The sequence below is a fragment of the Dermacentor silvarum genome, chromosome 3, assembly GCF_013339745.2.
Source record: "Dermacentor silvarum isolate Dsil-2018 chromosome 3, BIME_Dsil_1.4, whole genome shotgun sequence".
In the NCBI taxonomy this organism is placed as follows: Eukaryota; Metazoa; Arthropoda; class Arachnida; order Ixodida; family Ixodidae; genus Dermacentor; species Dermacentor silvarum.
Window position 1 is genome coordinate 87,732,446 of NC_051156.1, and position 19,795 is coordinate 87,752,240.

The 19,795-nt window shown below is 46.0% G+C and overlaps 1 protein-coding gene across 4 annotated transcripts in view; it reads right to left on the reverse strand.

Moving 5' to 3' along the window:
* The window catches only part of LOC119445562 (monocarboxylate transporter 9), an 81,209-nt gene extending 61,665 nt beyond the window's left edge, over window positions 1-19,544 (reverse strand). For all 4 annotated transcript variants that reach the window (XM_049663405.1, XM_049663407.1, XM_037709829.2 and 1 more), the window contains exon 1: window positions 19,385-19,544. Coding sequence is in view for 2 of the 4 variants with exons in the window: in XM_049663407.1 (XP_049519364.1) it covers window positions 19,385-19,408 (24 nt within the window). In the remaining 2 variants the exon portion in view is untranslated. The remainder of the gene's footprint in view (window positions 1-19,384) is intronic.
* Window positions 19,545-19,795: the final 251 nt, after the last annotated feature.

The window sequence follows — 19,795 nt, forward strand, 5'->3', positions numbered from 1 at the left end:
ACAAATATATAACGTAAATATTCTACCATTAAAGCTGTGCGCTAAATATACTACCGGTATTAAAATGCCATAGCCATATGTGGGCTATAATATTACGCAGTTATTGTTCATGGCGCAAGCGTTCGTACTTAAAGCTTTTATTGCGCAAACGAGAAGATGACAAGGGGGCTCATGGTAGGGTCAATCATGTCCCACAACTTTCTCACGTTTTTGTTTAATAGTAGAACGTAAAAAAAACGTTAACTTAGGCGCGCTCACGGCCGCCAGCCATCGCATAGGGCCGCCGCCCGCACAGCGGCCTTCTCAGCGTGCCGTGCGCAGAGCACGCAGCCGGTAGGGAGAGGATATCGAGGAGAAAAACGCGGGCGTGTAAGAGAGTGTCGTTACGTTCCATAGACGGTTTTAGTGTTTACAAACAAACCTCGCTTGCTGCTGATTGGTTGCCCCATTGGAACTTCCGGTAGGAGAGCTAGAAGCACTTCCGGCTATGTTGTTTGAAGCATAGAGTTTCACACTATAAAACTTAGAGGGAATGCGGTGCTGCTGCGCTGTGGTATGCAAGGGAATGCCGGTATATTGTGGATTCGGATTGGCATCGTTCTTGGAGAGCCAGAACACCTTCAAGACGCGCCTGGGTAGCACCTTTCCGTCTGTCACAATGATTCATTCCCTGCTAAAATAGGACGTAAAAACTGCTTTAGCTTTATTTTTACACAAAAACATGTTGTGTTTAAATTTGAGGACGTACTATTGGATGTAGAATTATATGAAACGTAAAAAGTATCAGCTTGCCGCTAAAGTTGGAGGGCAGACGACAAGATTCTCGCTCGCTTTGGAACAGCTTCTCGTCTGTTCTTACTTTTCTTCGCTTTGTGCTGCATTGTAGGTGAGTAAACTTTATTGAGAGATGTAATATGGGTGAATAAAAGCCTTTTATGTAGATTTATTTTAAGAACGCGTTATTTGTGTAGCCATATCCACGTTTTAGACGAAGCCTCGTACAACACCAGCCAACACAAGCCTCGCAGACACATATCCCGTCATTCCCATGAGGGCACGGCAGCCCTTTAAGAAACTCGCACAGACGGTGGCGCCAGTTTACCCTCTAGGTGTTATAGTGAGAAACTCTATGGTTTGAAGGCATGCGTGACTTGAGGCCGGCGTGTCGATGTTTGCACTGCTTGGTGGAATCTATGATGAGCTGATTCTACATCGTGAATATTGTCGAGACGACGAGCCACTACTTTAAGGCGCTTAGCACCGAAGCAAAAGTTCGGTATCGCCAAAAGCTGATGTTTAGAGGCGGAGAACTGCCCGATCTGCTGGACGATGATATCGTGCGATTTTCGTTTTCGTCTGGCTCCAAACACCTTCCCTCAGTTACAACACTGGAGCAACAAGCGGAGAATATTAGTGAGGACATGCAGTGAGCGCAGACTGTTGTATTGAAGGCACGTAATGGGACTGCCGAAAGCTAGAAAAATTTTAATGGCACTTTCTTCTTCTTTCTGGGGTTTTACGTGCCAAAACCAGTCTTGATTATGAGGCTCGCCATAGTGGAGGGTTCCGGATTAATTTTGACCACCTGGGGTTCTTTAACGTGCCCTACAACACAAGCACACGGGCGTTTTTGCATTTCGCAATGGCACTTTTATTGCTGCAACATGGAGGATGGAGTGGTAAGCTGTGCATGTGTACATGCACATGTTTTCTGCGTCATATGCCTTGTTTCTGCTTTTCAATATGCATTCACAAATTACTGTACATTCTCAAAAGTCATTTAGTGCAAGACACCTCGGTCGACTGAAATGGGACTAACTTAAATGCTCACGAATTTACCACACTTCTAAGAAATAAAACCTGTAGTGTTGGGCACGAGATTGCAATCCATAATTGGCCTCCATTAATTCGTAAATGCTTTTAGAATGTGGCCGAAACTTCCTACATGCATACACGGAAATCGCTAGCTTTTCTGAAATTCTGCTCTGCGATACCGATACGAATGCTCACATGCCGCCGCGGTGGCTCGGCGGTTACGGTGCCCAGTTGCTGACCCGAAAGACCCCGTTTGGGCCCCGGCCATCGCATTTCGATCGAGGCGAAATGCTAGAGGTCCGCGTACTGTGCGATGTCAGTGCACGTTAAAGAACCACTGGTGGTCGAAATTATCTGGAGCCCTCCACTGCGGCGTCTGTCATTACCCGAGTCGCTTTGGGACGTTAAACATGACAAACCAATGCGCACATTTACCTACGGTAGTAAAGCTGCAGAAGTGCACTCGTGCCCCAGGTACGAAAAACATTAAAATAAAACGGCGGCAGCATGGCACCTGCTAAACAATAATTTAAACTCATGGTCGCAGCATGGCGTTCCACGACGAGGGAAGAAACTGGACGAGCGGGCAAGCTCGGGGCGAGAGTCGAGCTGCTCTTGCGTGAGTTACACGACATACGGCCAGACCAATCGCGCAGTAGCGCTTTTATTATTCCGCATTTTAGCAGTCTGGCTACTCCACGTAGTAAAGTAGCTTGGATGAAGTGAGCATAGCAAATCAGGGACCTCTTGGTAGGCTGCCACTTGTCCCGGCGCACCGCTGCTATCCAGGCGTTTCTCCTGTCAGCCTCGATATGGAACCTAAACGTTCGCACTTTCGAAAGAAGGTTGGTTGCTGAGGGAAGGCTGCACCCTGGCACGACACAACGTGAACTCATCCTTGAACGTTTCACAGGTGATATGTACGATGCTTAATGCATTTTCAAGCCAACCACAGCAATAGCCAGCAAAACACAGTTGAGGAGTGAACGTAATGAAAACAGTCGATGCTCCAGAGAGCTACTCGCCGTCACGCAACACACTGAATGCCACAAGTCGCACTTATATCGATGTACCCGAAAAATAACACAGAATATGCAAAGGACGAGCGGGCGAGCGAACAAATACCAGTAAAACGAGCAAGAGGAACCGCCGCGCAGCATCAGTTCTCGAGAGCGATACTGGCTTCAACATGGGCCTCGAGGACATACCACGGCGATATTTGCTGGAATCTCTCTCCTGGGCTTAGAAAGCGACATCACGTGTTACCGGCTGCGAAGTGTTCGGCACTTTCAGCGGTTCAGGCACGGTTATTTCCGAGTGTTTGTATGCTTTAAGCGTTCTATTGGTGGCGTATTGGCTGCAAAATAGCCTCACGCGTACATCCCGGTCTTGTGTGGAGGGCAGCAAAAGCTTTTAGCGAGAGAGCAACCTGATGCCTTCATAGTGGTTAGTCAGTTCACGTGATCTTTTATAAACGTAGCTGTACGCGCTTTTGCCGCAATAACAGTCTGTTCACGACATTCGACGCGGAGAGTGCGGCTTTCCACATTCGCCAGAATCATCGCGGAATGATGATGATTCATCACCACTGTATTATCATACGTGGAACGTCAACCGCTTGCATTCTTGTCTCCTCAATCTGCGCATCCACCAAATGTTTGCGCGCATACAAGTCACATTTGTCTCTACACAGGGTGTTCTGAGTGATGTCATGTAATGGCGAGCATGCTACAAGCCATGAGTGCATCTCTTAATTGCTCGACTCTTATGATCACCGTATTATTTATATAGTTTATATAGTTATATATGACTTTATCAGACAAGCATGTCGCTGCCGCTTCGTTTTGTGGTACGCGTGAAAACTTCCACTGGGATCGGTAGAGTACATGCAGCACGGCTGAACCGGGCTGTTAAGCATGCTATAATAGTGGTCAACTGAATTGCTGCCTTGTGAATGATAAATGTTTTCTAGAACCCTAAAAAATCAAGGCTTCCGTCGCCCAACCATTGAGCTGCGTTGGCTGCGGCAAAGGCGAAAAAGCGAGTCACGGGATGTTCCTTTACGTCATAGCGATAGCAGCGCCGATCTCTCCAGTGGTGGCCCTCGAGACCAACAGGCACCCGCAGGTATTGTTGGTGAGCCGAGCGCGCAGCTTCATTTGGGCTGTCGTTGCCGACAATTGTGCTCGACGGTGGCTCGACGGCCATCGAAATAGAGAATGTAGTGTCCGTGCTCGAGCGCTGGGTGGTGAGCGTGCGTTAATTCGTACACTTGCTGCTCGTGTCAATCATGAGATAATGCTAACTGTAGAATCGGTAGGGCTGCTTTCGAGTAGCAGGAAACAACCCGGTGAGGCTCCTGGGGCACGTAATTCATGGCACCTCGACGAGCCGAAAGCTGTGCTGCTGTCGACGTCGTATAATGAGAGAATGTTTAAACTGCATAAAGATGGCGTCTGATGGAACAACCACTGCTCCGGTATAGCTGTTGGAACTGGCAGAACCGTCTGCGTAAATGTGCAAAATGGTGAGAAGAGGCAGGGAGAGCTTCGTTTTTAAATAAGATGAACGCAAAGAAGCATTGTTCACGCTTCTTGGTTTCCGCTTCGAAGAGCGTTCAGCCGCCGGGAGACGTGGCAAATTCACAGCGCGTTTAAAAGGTCACCATTATGTTTCCGATGACGGCAGCAAGTAGGTCGTTGCCCTGTTTTTCACTTGAATTCTTCTTCCCGTACAGCGCGGTGGAAGTCCACATCGCTACATCCTCGCATGCATCGAGATTCTTTTTACGGAGTGCGCACATTGTTCGTTTTTTTGCAAAACAAGCACATATGTCAGGAGCTAGTGAGATTCGTTTATCTGCTTAAGGATTAAATACAACGCGTGGTTGAATTCCTGTCATTGAATTTTTTTGCCACGAAGCTATACTACGTGCTCTAAGGAGTATAGCATCATATCTAGTCGAAGATAGATGCTTTATTTTTACAAAATATCGATTGTGATATCAGCGAGTTCGCCACGATTTGACACTGTGGTTTGAGAAGTCAAGTTTAATTTTATGCAGAAAGGCATGCGAGGCGGGCAGGGGGGAAGGGGGAGGGGTTCAGTCTGAACCTCGACATGTCGTTGAAGAGTCCGTTTAAAAAGAGGCACGCAGACACCGTCAAACAATTGTCTGAGCAAGACTGAACAAGTAGCCAACCAGAACAATTTCCACCAACTGCACGTCGGCCGCACATGTACTCAGCTATAAGTAGCGGCTGCCTGGGGTGATCTTCTTTTTTGACTGATGTCTCGACATTGACGAAAATGCTACAGTTCAAACGTGCTGTTCACAGCAAATTATGGACAAGAAAGAAAGGGAAATAAATATGGACATTATGAAAATAACGGCTAGAAATATTTTGGCCTAAAATTATGGGCACTGGCATGAAATCATGTCACGAGGCCGGCGATGGAAGGCAGAGCACATCCGGCGCGCGAATGTGCAGGAAATATCACTGACTCCCTCGTGCAATTCAGATGTGACTAACGTCGAAGGTGCGAGAACGCGCTCACTGTGCGCATCTGTTCTCCGGTTTATTTACGCTAGAAAAAACTTCACTTTTTTCTTCTTTCTAGGTCTACAGACCTTTAGGTATCGGTCGGAGAAAAATCTCGCCGCAGATTAGAGTTATGGTAGGTCTTCATATTTTGCACCCTTTTACATTACACTAGTCGCTCATTGTGTTGTTTTATTTCACTTGGAGCGCCTTTATCCATAGAACAACGATGTTCTAATAATGAGCAACATGCTAGTTGCTACACAACGATTGAGTTTTATCCCGCAGAAGAGTGCAGTAAGTACTTCTGGCATTCTAAAACATTGTTGTACTCAAAAGTCAGTTACTATAGAAAAGTTTTGTGTGAAGCCGGGGGCTTATCATCATATTTTGGAGCCACCTTCAGCACAATTAAGAAAAAATTGAGAGCGGCCTAGACGGCCGTTTATTTATTTATTTCATCATCATGATCAGCCTATGATTATGTCCACTGCAGGACGAAAGCCTTTCCCTGCGATCTCCAATTACGCCTGTGTTTATTTATTGATGATTTATTCAATCCTTTTGTTCACATACAAAAAAAAAAGAAAAACGGAAAGAGGGTTAGCACTAGAGCCACTGGATCTGCACCTGACAAAGGCCCTGACCACTGTACAATCTGTGCTTGAGCGAAACAGACATCTCGTTAGTGCGAGGACAAAGCAAGAGGCAGAAACCACGAACGCAACGTTGTAAATAAACGAAGCATAAGCTTTACCATTTACAAATATGATTGAGCTTTAGAAACTGTACAATCCCGGTGAACAGTGATGAGCTGCAATTGAGAATGTTTAGTGCACAAGGTTGAACGCAACATATCCACAATAAGAATTATCAGGTAACACACGCAGGAGTTGGCATATGAAACCAAACGAGAATAACCAGTCGTATTTTTACTCGGAAGAAACTTGCAACAATAGCAGGTAGATAGTACGCTAGAAGTTACACACACGCGCGCACACATGCACTCACAGACACACACACACGCACACACACATGCACACACGCACGCACACACACACACACACACACGCACACACACACACACACACACACACACACACACACACACACACACACACACACACACACACTTATGAAGAGACGGGCCTCCAAGTGCAAACTATCAACTGTTTATTTTCGAGATAGTAGCGAATATCCTACCGATGGCATTCAAGAACGCTGGTAAAGCAAATCTCTTTTGTGCTAAGAGCTATAGAAGACGTGCTGATACATCTACCATGTGGAGCAACTGTATATTGAGATAAGTGAGCCTGGAGGCTTCTCTTTTTTTTTTTGGATGCTGGACTGTGTGTATAATATCCGTCCTGTGAAAAATTGGGTCGCACTCCAATCACAACTTGCCGTGTGCAGTGAAATGGGCAAGTGCTCGCAGCAGTCTACAATTGTGTTTGTGTTTGCACAGCCTTTCTTGAAACACCGACTCGTTCGATCAACGGAAGTAGCACCACATGACAACGAAGTCAAGTACACCGCGGCCCTCGCATATTCCACAAATCTTATGGCGTATTTGGTCCCGCACTCGTCAACTTTCTTACTACTCTGCTCAGCCCTGTTTTATTTTGCGCGCATTCCCTTCAATGAAGTGGCAAAAAAATACTTTTATAAACGTCACCTAAATATCACAAGGCCTGAACACTCTGGTGTATGGCGTCATGCTAGTAGGGCCAACATTTCCATTTCCAAGCGCGGCGTGACGAAAGTGGTGACGTCAAAATCACCACGGCTTACTCCGCAGCATTCGCATTAGATTCTGTGGCAGTCGGCCCTAGCAGCATGACGTCGTAAAGAAGAGTGTACAGTAAGGTCCCTGTATGTTCCAAAGGTAGCGTAAACCATTGTTCAAATAGGAAAGGAGAATTTCCTCCCTGCCCTCTACGCCTCTCCTGACTTCTTCGCCGTTTTCCGCTCTCCCATTGGACGAGATTTGACACGTGACGAATAACCCGCGCGGCTTTCGTTATCGCGGGAAAACGGCGCCATTAGTGAGCGTAGAAACACCGGGACATATGTGCGCTGTGCGTGAGCGTAGGCATTAAAAAATTTTGAAGATGCGCTCGGCTGCAGCACGATTCCGACTTGCTTTGCTGTTTGGTTTTCAAATAGCATTGCCAAGGGGGGCAAGCTTTTTGCGGTTCCTCGTGGCAAACGAAACCTCAAACGGCGAGCGATATGGCTCCACCATATCGGAAGAAAGAAATTTGACTGCCACCGAGGGAGGTCATTACTGAGGGAGGTTCTGATCGCTGTTCTCACCCAGTTAGTGATGAACGCGGGAAGGTGGGTGCGTTCGCGAGTTCACCATCAGCCAACGGCTGAGTAAAAAAAAAAAGTCCCCGTTTATGCTCTGCGGCGAACAAAAGGGCGCATTATGGCGATATGAATACCAGCATGACTTCTCATAAAATGAGCATCATGGAAGAGTCGCCAATTAAAGATCAAAACGCAGAAAGCGCGCGCACACACGGGAACCAATTCAGGCATATAACTGAGGCGGAAAGAAAAGCGCGCGGATGCATTTTGGAAATTAAAAAGAAAAACACGTTGAGGTTATTTAGCATATAAATGTCTCCGCTGTGTTGTGTGTGCATACTTTGATGTAGCTCTTTGTTTTCGTAAATGCCTCAGGTAAACAGAACACCATTCTATTCCAAAAAACAATCAGCAGTAGTAAAGATTGCGTGTAATTTGTTCTACCTTTCGTTTTCCTCGTTCGTCTGAGCGATGCAGTTTCTACTAATAATTGAAGGTACTACATATCTTACGTAGATAGCTTACGTACGAACAGCCTTGGGAAAATGCGTCTAGAACAGTCGCGTTTCAAGCAAGCGCTTCAACGCGCCGCATGCGATACGATATGAAGCGGGCGGTAGCGGCCGCGCGCTTCGCTCACTAATGGCGGCCGCGAGGGAGGGGCAAGGAGGAAACGGCACGGAGAGGAGGAGTTTGCGCTACCTTTGAAAAATACGTGTACAGGCCTTGTGCTATCTAGGTGGCTTTGCATCAACCTGAGAGCAGCGCACCGCTACGAAGGAAACCGATAAAGTTTTGTCAGAAAGACATCCTCACAGCTAAATTTCATGAACATTTGGTGCAGGAGCTGTAGAGCGACTGCCCCCCAAATGTGTTGTTCTCGGGTTGGATGCCTGCCCAAGGTCATTTTTTCTGAATGAAGTGAAGTCCAGTGAAGCTTCCTTCCTGCAAAAATACGCATGGGTCCCCTTTGTAGCTCCGTACTGTATTCTCGGGTGGATGACAACTTTTCTTCTTCGTGAAACCTTCTCGACCTTGGGGACTTTCGCAGGACTCATTTTCCACATTTGTTTTAAGTTTCGCGATGCCAATGAGACCATGCTGAAGCCGTACATTGCAGCGCTATTTCTGGCTGTCTCAGAATTCTTTAAAACATCGTGCTCATGACTGAGGATATCAAAAGCCTCGGATACCCACTCGCTTCTAGTCATTTGATCTGCATCTTGATACCAGCTTCAGTTGTCGGTAGACGAGACTTCTTGGTTGCCTCCCGCGGAGTGTCACTGTTTTCGAATGTCCATAATGTGTTACGGCCACTATTTTTTTTAAACATTTGTCTTATAAGTCCAGAGCGTGTGCTGATTGTCAAAGGCGATTTTCCAAGTCCAGATATTGGAGGCAGTCCGTCGATAGTTCGTAAATGAAATGAAACCCACTGTACTCCGTATTGAACTACCTCATACCATCACCCCCCCCCCCCCTTTTTTTTTTAAATTAAATGCGAGATGCTACCCAAAAGTTCCGGGACTTTGAAAAGCACGGGCAAACTGAGTGTGGCACGCAATTCCGCCGCTAAATGTAGCTAGCAGTACGCCTTGCGGATCGGTGTGCTGAACGACTTGCATCTGAGAAGAAGTGCTGTTTTGCGAAGTGTTGTTTTGCAACCCAATGTTTCACTAATTTGGCGCATTTCTTAGCAACCAATATGGCAGACTTCAAGGAGCAAAGCATATGGATCAAGTTTTGTTTTAAACTTGGCAAAACTGCGGCAGAAACTCATCGTATGCTAGAGGACGCGTTTGGAGTCGACGCCATGAGCTTATCTAGGACGCTTTCGATCATGGCATAAACGCTCCAAAAAGGGTCGAATGCGTGCTGACGATGATGAACGTTCTGGACGCCCGTCAACGAGCACAACCCCGAAAAGGATAGCGGAAATTCGTAAGGCTATGCTTGCAAATCACAGGCTAATATAAAGGATGTCTGCAACATTGTAGGACAATCGTACGCCACAGTTCAGCGAATTTTGTCGCATGTTTTGAACATGAGGCGCATTTCCGCAAAATTCGTGCCAGGACTGCTCAGTGACGAACAGAAGCTGCTCCGTGTTTCTGTCTGTACGAAACCGAAGCAACAAATCAGAGAAAATCCCACATTCCTCTCCAGTGTAACAACCGGGGATGAGACATGGATTTATGGCTACGATCCTGAAACCAAACAGCAGTCGTGCCAATGAAAGTCGCCAAATTCCCCGCTGCCGACAAAGGCACGTCAAGTTCGTGGCAATAAGAAGTTCACGCTCGTTGTTTTTTTTTACTTACATGAAATTGTCCACAAAGATTTCGTACCTCCTGGCAAACCGTGTATAGCGAGCTTTACTGTGACGTTTTGAGGCGCTTAAGAGAGAGCATTAGTCGCAAACATCCGGAGAAGTAGAAGAACAACAACTGGCTGCTTCTTTTATTTAATTAAATGTATTTAAGGAAAGGTTGGTGCCTATATTTGGCGCCGGCTACTCCTCTTTTCTTACATGATAGTTGTCGTCGGAATGTTATGAAAAATCACAAAACTGCACTAATAATCAAAAGTACGAACATTCACGTACTATGTCTTAACGGCAATATAAATAAATGTTCGAGCAACAGAAGAGTTCAGATAGCATAAATACTCCCAAAACCGAAGTGTTCACACGCAACACATGAGTTCTCAAAGCATAAATGTTCAAACACCAAGATGATCACACAGAAGATACACAGAAATACAACAGCCTTGTACGCAGACACAAATGCTACATGAACACGAAGACACAATAAATGTGTAATCAAGAGTGGCTGTTAATAATGACAATGCCAGCAATAACTGATATCTGACTTAGTACTTTTGTGACATTTTTGATTCCTCCAAAAATTGGACTAAGGTGCTCGCAGCGATGTTTTGTAGTTTTTCTGTCGGCCATGTACCCAAAACGTTTCCTATGGATAGTGGTCGTCTATCCAAGCCATGTAGTTTTTCTGAAAGCATCTTATGGGAAGCATCATTTTTTACAGTGTAGAAGAAGGTGTTCTATGTCTTCTTCAGCCTCTTCAAATGAGCATGTAGGACTATTAATTTTTCTTACCCTACACATAAAGCTTTTAGTATAGGCAGCGCCTAGCCGAAGCCTATGTACTGTTGTTTCAACAGATCGGCTAATTTTAAACGGAATATTGAATTCTATTCCAGGGTCAATACTATACAATTGCAGGAGAGTTCTGCGCATCATTTATGAACCAAGTTTCCTCGGACAATTTACCGCATACTTTGTTCAATAAACATCGCGCATCACTCATTGCTACAGGAACTAGTGATAATTCATTTATTTGATGAGCTGCACGTGCCATGTGATCAGCTGCTACATTTCCTATGATTTCCCAGTGACTTGGAATCTACTGGAAAGTTACGTCGTGTTGTAGATCTTTCGCTATGGCGTATGTCTTCTGTATTTCGTGTGTCAATGTGCTGTTAATTTCTCTTAAGCTGATTTCATTTAAGCTCAGCAATCAGGCTTGTGAGTCACTCAGAACTACCCAGCGAAGAGGTCCTGACTGCTGACATATGTAACGTAAAGCAGAAAGAATTGCGTAAAGTTCTGCCGTTGTGGACGTTGTAAATTGGCAAAGCTTATAAGCTCTTTTCTCTTGGTATGCTGGTATATAAAACGCTGAATGTAGAGCTTTGTTTCCAGAATAATCCATCGGTATATACGTGAATGCGATCTACGTAGTTAGTGTGAAGATCTGATAAAGTTAATTGCTGTATCGCAACTACGGGCATATCACATTTACGGCCTACTCCAGGAATCGAAGTGACTATTTCTGGACTTGCAGGTCGCCATGCGGGATGAGTTGCGCATGCAGGCCAGCATTCGTAAGCAGGTAGTAAGTTTTTGCACCGCCGTATTTCATCATGTATGCGTGCAGCGGTACTATCCTGGAGGTCTTGGCATAGTGGATGATTAGCGTGTTGTGTTGCCAAACGAAAAAAGTGACGACAAGGTTCTGTAAGTCTTAGTGCATGAAAAGTTGGTTGGCGGGACTCGGAAATTACCAAAGCACTGGCAGATGCACGAGTAACGCCAAGACATATGCGAAGGTCATTAATCGTTGAATTGGTTCCTCTATATTGCGGGATATTCCATGTAGTGCAGGAGCAGAGTGTGCTATTCTTTGTCTAACTGGCTTCTTCATCACTACAACACGCCCGCTCACACAACACTCATTGTTCGACAGTTTTTGACTTCCAAACAAATCAAAGTACTGCCGCACCCACCCTGCACACACACTTTTCACCTGACCTCGCCCCTTGTGACTTTTCTCGTTATCAAAGTTGAAGTTGAGGCTGAAAGGACGTTGGTTGTGGCATTGTTTAAGAGATCCATTCAGAATCGCAGGCGGTCCTCAACACACTGTCGCCTGAACAGTTCTACGAATGCACGGAATTGTGGCAGAATTGCTGGGATCGGTGTATATATGGTCAAGGGGGCTACTTTGAAGAAGACAGTGGTGATTAGGCGTTGTGGTCAACGCATTTTATTGCGATAGCAATTATATGGACACTCCAAAGCAGATTTCTGCCGTCGGCGTCGCCGTCGTCGTAGCCGTCGCCGTTGCCGTCGCCGTCGCCGTGAGGTTCCGTATGACGTCAATGTAGATGAAATCGTCGCCGCGCGCCGCCGAACGCTGTATGTGCGAGTGAAAGGGCGCGAGGGACGCGTGCTTTCACGGGGAGTGAACGCACGGCGGAGAACAAACGCGCGTTCTGCGCCGTGCTCCTTAAGGGCTGCAGAAGTAGGCGTCTCTTTCCTTCTTTACAAATACCATATATGTAGAGCAAACGCGCCTTCTTCCGACGCGCGAAAGGCCGTGGGGGAGGGAAGGGAGGCGACGTTTAGCTGCGGCACCAAGTGCCTATTTATATCAGAGGCTCCGGCAACAGTCACCAACGCTGCACGCATTTTGAGCGAACGCGGGCAAAACGCCGACGGTGTCGACAACAGTTCTGCGTGTTGCCGGTGCTGCTGCATGTCCAAGTTTATACAGCTGATAAAGCTACTATCATTACTCCGTATAGCTCTCTACAAATTTGCTATCGCAATTGATGCCTCGCCTTTCAGGTGAAACTGCGACAACTTTTCTATTACGCTGTCGATCATTCGTGACGCAGGTAAGCCAACCCGGAAATCCTCTACATGCCTGAAGTGCCTAGCAACACGCACTTCTTTTTTGCGACACTTTCAGCTCTTAGTTTGCTTGGGCCAAGCACAGGTCACAGACAACGGTAGCAATTGTGGCAGAAACCATCGAAGATGGTTGTCACAGTGAGTGATAGCTTTTTTGCGTATCTCCAAGCCATCCGTGAACCACGAAACGTTATGGGCACATCAGCAGACACATGACATGACCATCTCGCTGCTAACCACAATGCGGGACGATATCATGACACCGTTTATCTTGTTGTAATCACTGCATCTCAGTTGAAACTTCATAGCAATCGAGATTGTGCGAGATCGCCCAACCAGCAGAAGTGACCAGGGTAGCTAAAGAAAGCTATCGCGTCAAAATGTCACGGCATTAAAACCAATGCACAAGCAATTCAAACACATATGTTTGCCGTTGCGGAACTATTGTGAAGTATAGCCCCAAAGGGGTTCTGGCATCTCACCAAGCTGCATGAATAAAGAGCCTTTTCGACTGCTTTGATAGCAGCCTTCTGAGGAATGCTGTCGAACATAAACATTGCGTCCACCCAAATTGTATCATTAGATTCGATTTTCCTCAGATGTTCGTCACCTGCCGGGGTGGCTCAGTCAGCTAAGGCGTTGCGCTGCTGAGCACGAGGTCGCGGGATTGAATCCCGGTCGCGGCGGCCGCATTTCGATGGAGGCGAACTGCAAAAACGCTCGTGTGCTTGCGTTTTAGTGCACGTTAAAGAACCCCAGGTGGTCAAAATTAATCCGGCGCCCTCCACTACGGCGTGCCTCATAATCAGAACTGGTTTTGGCACGTAAAAACCCCAGAAAGAAAAAAAAAGAACAGATATTCGTGACCTTGAGATCACTGACCTTACGCTTTTTTGTTTCAATGTCTTACTTACAGACTTGGCTGTTTAGTCGAACTGTTTAGCGGCATAGCTACAGCAGTCGATTATGGAGCTGGAAGCGTCAAGTCCAAGCCAGAAAGTCACGTATGATGTGTTTTTGTGAATGCATATATCACCTGCCAAAGTGGCCACCTTAACTGCGACAGTGGCACTTCGTTTAGTTAGCTTATTTATTGCTACCGATTCAGGAGAGCTTCTGCGAAAAAAAGTATGCGGCATAGAAGAATGCTGCAGTCTTGGTGTTTGAAGATTCTTTAACGTATATTCCGTAGGATCTATATTACAATGTCCAAATAAAGGCTTTATGCGGAGGCGGGGACGCCAATTGTAAATGCGTCACTTAACATTCTGAGAAGCAAACGCAATACGTTGTTTTGAAATAATATAGACTACATAGACGCTGACTATAGTCTCGGCGCAGGGTGCGATCGTGATGGGAGCGCAATGCAAAGGCACTAAAGTGCCGTGCTTTGGGTGCATGTTAAACAATCGCAGGTGGTCAAGATTAACCCGGAACACTCCGCTACGGAGTCCCTCGCGGCCAATTCTGCATTTTGAAGATGCTAAGCACCACAGTTTAATAAGAGTCTCTGAATAGGCATGCATTCGAAAGTTTCATTGGCTTAACAAGCGTATAAAGAAAGATTTGGACTGCCGGCGAACAATGACACGTAAGAGGCAATCATCATTGGCTTCGTGCTTTGTAGGTCACCAATGATCAACGGGAATATGCAATATCAGACAGACTGCTCAAGCCAGGACAGCGCGCATATATCGGCTCAACCCAGGTCAGGCTCAATCCAGGACAGCGCACATACATATATTGAGTTGGCATATATGTATACCGGTACCAACACAGCTACAGACGCGTTGGTCACCGTCTTTGTCCTTTACGGAATTACGCAACAAAACATAAATAAAAAAGCTAGTTAAATATCCTCAATGCAAGAAGTATTTTACTGGAAAACCTGACGCGAAAAGAAAACTATGGACATAAACGCAGGGAACAGATCAGGACGATGCGTTCCTCCTCACTTTCCGTCTTTAAATCGGCACCTGCGCAGTAGGCGAAGTTTGATGAACATCCGCTCATAATATAAAGCTGTCACATTTAGAAACGCCTGCATCGTCGCTGTCTTTCCCGCTCGGAAAAGTGTCTCTTCTCATCGCGGAACACAGAAAATCTAGCTCGCAGCAAATTAGTGCCAGTTTCCTTCCGGTGTTTTAGAAGCCTTGAAATCGAACAAACGCCGTGTGAAGTGCGGCTGAATATAAATTGTCAAGAAATAGAACACATACAAGGCGACAACGCTATGATGGATGCGCAAATCTGTGAGTTTTTCTTCCAGTGAGCGCCTCTCCCCCACTCACTGGATTCGAGCCATCAACGTTCATGGCAGCAGATGTCTTGCTGTGTTAAGCAACGCGAACTACATCTATCGCAAAAAAACGGATATTCGCGAGACACGTACCATGTTCGCGTTCCTCTGTCGCGCGTGCTGTGGGCGGCTTTAATATACGTGTAGTCACGCATGCAATGAAAGATACAAAGACTTCTTTGATGCCGTGGATAATTACGGTCGTAGAGCGTTCCTGCAGTCAGTGCTGATTATTCACGGCCGTTCTCGAAGAATTTGGCACCGGCTGCGATGTCATTGTTCCTACCGTGGAAGTATGCAGGTCTAGAACCGACGTGCGCATTTGCATACTGCTGTACTTTCCCCTTTGTGTATACATACTTTTACACAGTTCGTGTCGTTCACCTTACTATATTGGAATATGCTAACGTTAATATAAATGATATTTAAGGTATTCTGTGACACGTAGTCACGAGACACATGCACGTCTTGCATATACTTGCGATTTTTCTTGCCTGCGAGCCTGCCGGCTGTGCAATTCGTTCTCAGTTCGAAGTTTAACTTAGCCTCCACATGATAGGAATGGTTCTAGTTCTACCGACCGCGATGCCGTCGCGACGACAGCAGTATTTCGCATACCATCGATCAACGCGCCGTTTTGGAATGAGACCAGAAAGGCGGCAATGAACTGAGCATTGAGCTCGCAGCATATTCGAGAACGACCGAATCCATCTGGCGGCAACGCGAATCGTCGGTGCCGTCACTCCTTGCCGGCGCACATGCATCTACAGCAATGAAGGAAGTATAGACTGTGATTACTATAGCCCGGCATATTGTGATACAGAGCCCCGACATTACATGATAAATCCCATCGCTGTGCGACGACATCATAGAATAAAGAACCAACTTCTTAAATTTCCTCAAAACTGATGGTGATGTGGCTATATTTGATTCGAGTGGTTGCAATTTTTAACGCGTGGATTACCACCTGGCGACGAACAGTTAAACAAATGGTGATGTTATATTGCCTAATGTACAACAAAGGAATATGTCAACACGCGGCGATACTTGATAACTTTCAGGACAATATTGAAATATTGTTCATATTTGTTGAGGAAGAAGAAACATTCCGTAATTCCTCGCTTAACTCGTCATATGATGACGTACACTTCAAAGGTGGCTCCCTCTCGTTTATTGGTCGCGTCCTCCCCGTCTTCCACCTCCGGCTTGGGAGTGGCCTATTTAGTGACGTAAGCGGCGAAGCAAAGCGGTTCGCATTCGGAACCGCTATAAGATTCCGCCCCTAGACGCTACTTCCAACAAAAGGCCGAAGGCAGTGCAACTATGTTTGAAAAGGCACAATGGTTCACTTTACCGCGCGCCGTACTAGGTGTCGTTGTGACCGCCATTACATGATTGCCAAGTCTTGGGGAAAAAATACAGTAAAGAGACCATGCGCAAGATTACGGGATACAGCTGATGTTGCCAATCATTGAGAAGAGTGTGCTATCACTCCGGTCGATTTAGCTACCTCAAAAGATGATGACGTACTCAAAGTACACATAGTGCTCAGCGACTGAAATGCGATACTTATACCCCATCGTGGCCGGCACTTCTTGCGCCATAGGTGAGGGCTGGGTGATTGCTGAGGGGCCAGAATGCAGTCACAATGCATCACAAGGACTCTCACTTTCATGTGATACAAAAATAAAATGAATCATCTCGGTGTCCCCAGCGCCCACTGCTTGCAGAAAAAGTGCTGCTTCGAGAATCGCGTCTCAATCGCTGAACACGTAGGCTGCCAGTACAAAATCATTCGGAAGATAACCTTGTTTTTTTCCCATGTTTCCGAACTATATTTTGACCTTTCATGTTTTGACAGCAAGTCATGTTGGCTACGTGGTCATTGCGCTTGCACAGAATGTACTTCTCCCTGCATTCCTACATGTGCGTGTCGTGTGATCAATTGGCGATGGAATTAGTAGCCCTTAGTCTGTGTTTTAGCCTTTTTATAGTTGTATGTATTCGTGGAATAGCTGTCGACAACACAACGTGACATGTAATTTGTGAAATGAAAAAGCAAGTTACTTCACCGAACTTGATTCAGATGACTTAAAGAGATATGACTGTATTGTAGACTACAACACGTATCTTTATCACGCTGAAGAATCAACGTGTCTTCGCGACGGAACTACCCACCGTGTGCAGTAGCTGAGTCGCTATTGGGTTGCACCGCTTGCTGGTTCTATTCTGGCTCCGACGACCAAATTTCGATGGGGGCCAGAAAGAATACGTTCCTGTACTTAAAATTTAGGTATTTAGGTGCACAATAAAGAACCCCTAGCAATCAAAATTTTTCTGGAGTCCTCCACTACGGCGTCTTATTAGATCGTGGTTCTGGCACGTAATAACCAAAAAAGTTTTCAAATTAATTCATCGAGATGAAATTAATATTCACAAGCCAGGTACATTCTCTTACGATGCTTCCGTGTTCCCCTACTGGGCAGCGCATTCGCGCAATGTGCTGAGTGGGTGAATAAAATTACCTAAACGAACGCACTAATTTCACCCAGTCGATGCCTAAATCACCTAACGCATTAAAGAAATACGTCATCAAATTGCTACCGCAGCAGATTGTACAGCAGATTTCCTCGATGTGCAGGAAAGAAGATAATGAAGTTATACCAGGCCACGAATATCTGCGATGACTGTCTGAGGTTCTTGCGTTGTAGTGCACGTTAAAGAACCCCAGGTGGTCAAAATTATTCCAGAGCCCTCTACTACGGCGTGCCCCATAATCATAACTGGTTTTGGCACGTAGACCCCAAGAAATGAGAAGAAGAAGATTGTCTGAGGTTATTAAAAATAGGTCACTTCAGAAGAAATGACTGGACAGGGCCTTTCAAGCCTCCGGTTTCGGGCGGCGTGGTGGCGTGCGCGGCGTGGGGGAAGAGCTCGGATCGGCATTATGAGGGTCTCAGAAAAACAGTCGACAGTCGCTCTACGAAGGCTGCATAGTCACTTCTTGTGCGGCGCCATTCCAGTACGATTTGAAAATGTTTCTCGTCACTCCTGTCAAATTCTCGAAAACGACTAATTGAACAGGCCTAATCGATTAAATGAAAGGTACACATCGATGAAGATTCTTCGCTTTGCGGGATACTTTAATAATTAATCATTCATCGATATAACCAGCCCTATATGCGAAGTTCGTTGCAGGTTCTGCCGGTGTCCCCCTTTAACTAAACCTGCCCCATTGATAATACCAGGTACATTATAGATGATATGTAGAGAAAGATCAAAGCCTGTGGGTTAATTATGGGAACTCTAATAAATTACTTACGCAAGCACTCCGAGGCATTAGAAGTGTGTTTTAAGAACGGCGTACAATTTACCCCCTGCAAAAGGGGAACTATAAATGCCACGAAGACCAAGTTTAGTTTAAATGGGGGGCACATTATGGCCAATGTTCTCGCGCAGTAAATTGAGTGCGGACGCATTTCTGTCGTTTAAAAAAATACTTACATAACAAGTGCTTGAAATTGGGTGAGCTTCTCAAGGCGCAAGTATTTGTGAGCAACGTTTTATAGCATACGTTTTAATAACAAATTTTTGAGACATCTCGAAATTGTTATCGCAACAGCTTGCTAAGAAACTTTCGGCTGCAAGTGGAGTTGCGACTCTGGAAGTTCATCCCAAATCTGCGGTATTTTTTACGTATGATTGAAGGGGTTATGATGTCTCTGCAGAATAGAAGTCAGTCAGAACTGAAAACATACTCTTTTGCTAGAAACTTTATGTATAGCACTATTTTTGAGAAATAACGCTTATCCTCAGTGTCGAGATGCATTGGTGTTCACATTAACATGCAAAAAAAAGAGGGGGGGGGGGGGTTGAAGTGCCTGTACATATTTTTGAACATACCGGTAACTTCTTCTTCACGACCTGAGAATACCGGTTTTATGCACTCCAATACATTTTAGATTGCTTTGAAAATTTCCACTGTATGTACTTGGAAATGTCAGAGTACTCTTGTATGGTTTCAAGAGTATGACTACAATTACAAACTCTTGTTTCGGTGCTAAGGTACTTAACAGTAGTCATGATTGTAGCCAGAGGCCTAACAACTGTTAACTGTCTACGATGTGTAGTAGGTGCTGAAGGTGGCGACGACCTCCTGGTACGTTTGTTTTAAGTGATTACTGCTCCGTTACTCACCGGACTCCAGCAGTCGACGGTCATGGCTACGAAGGCCGTGGTGCGCGCGGGAAGCGACACGAGCTGTCTCTTTTGCACAAGCAGAGCTGCTAGAATCACAGCCTTTCGCTGATCACGTGGTTCATAGTCAAAGTGCGCACGCGTACGGCGTCTCTATCGTTCCCGGTGTCGCCCGAGCTCTGTACAGTCATTTCCGAAGGTGCGGAAGCCACAAGATATGACGGCGCTCTTACTACGTAGATCAGCCGTGACGCAGGACGCTCGCGAAGAGCTCTTTATGGATTGTGGTCGAGGAACTCGACAATAGCAGCGCGGATCTGGCGGGCTGCACTTGTCAGGAATTCGTAGCGAGCTCCGCGAGCTGATGTCGCAAGGGCTTGGATTTGTGCACTTCAGCACTGATAATTTATT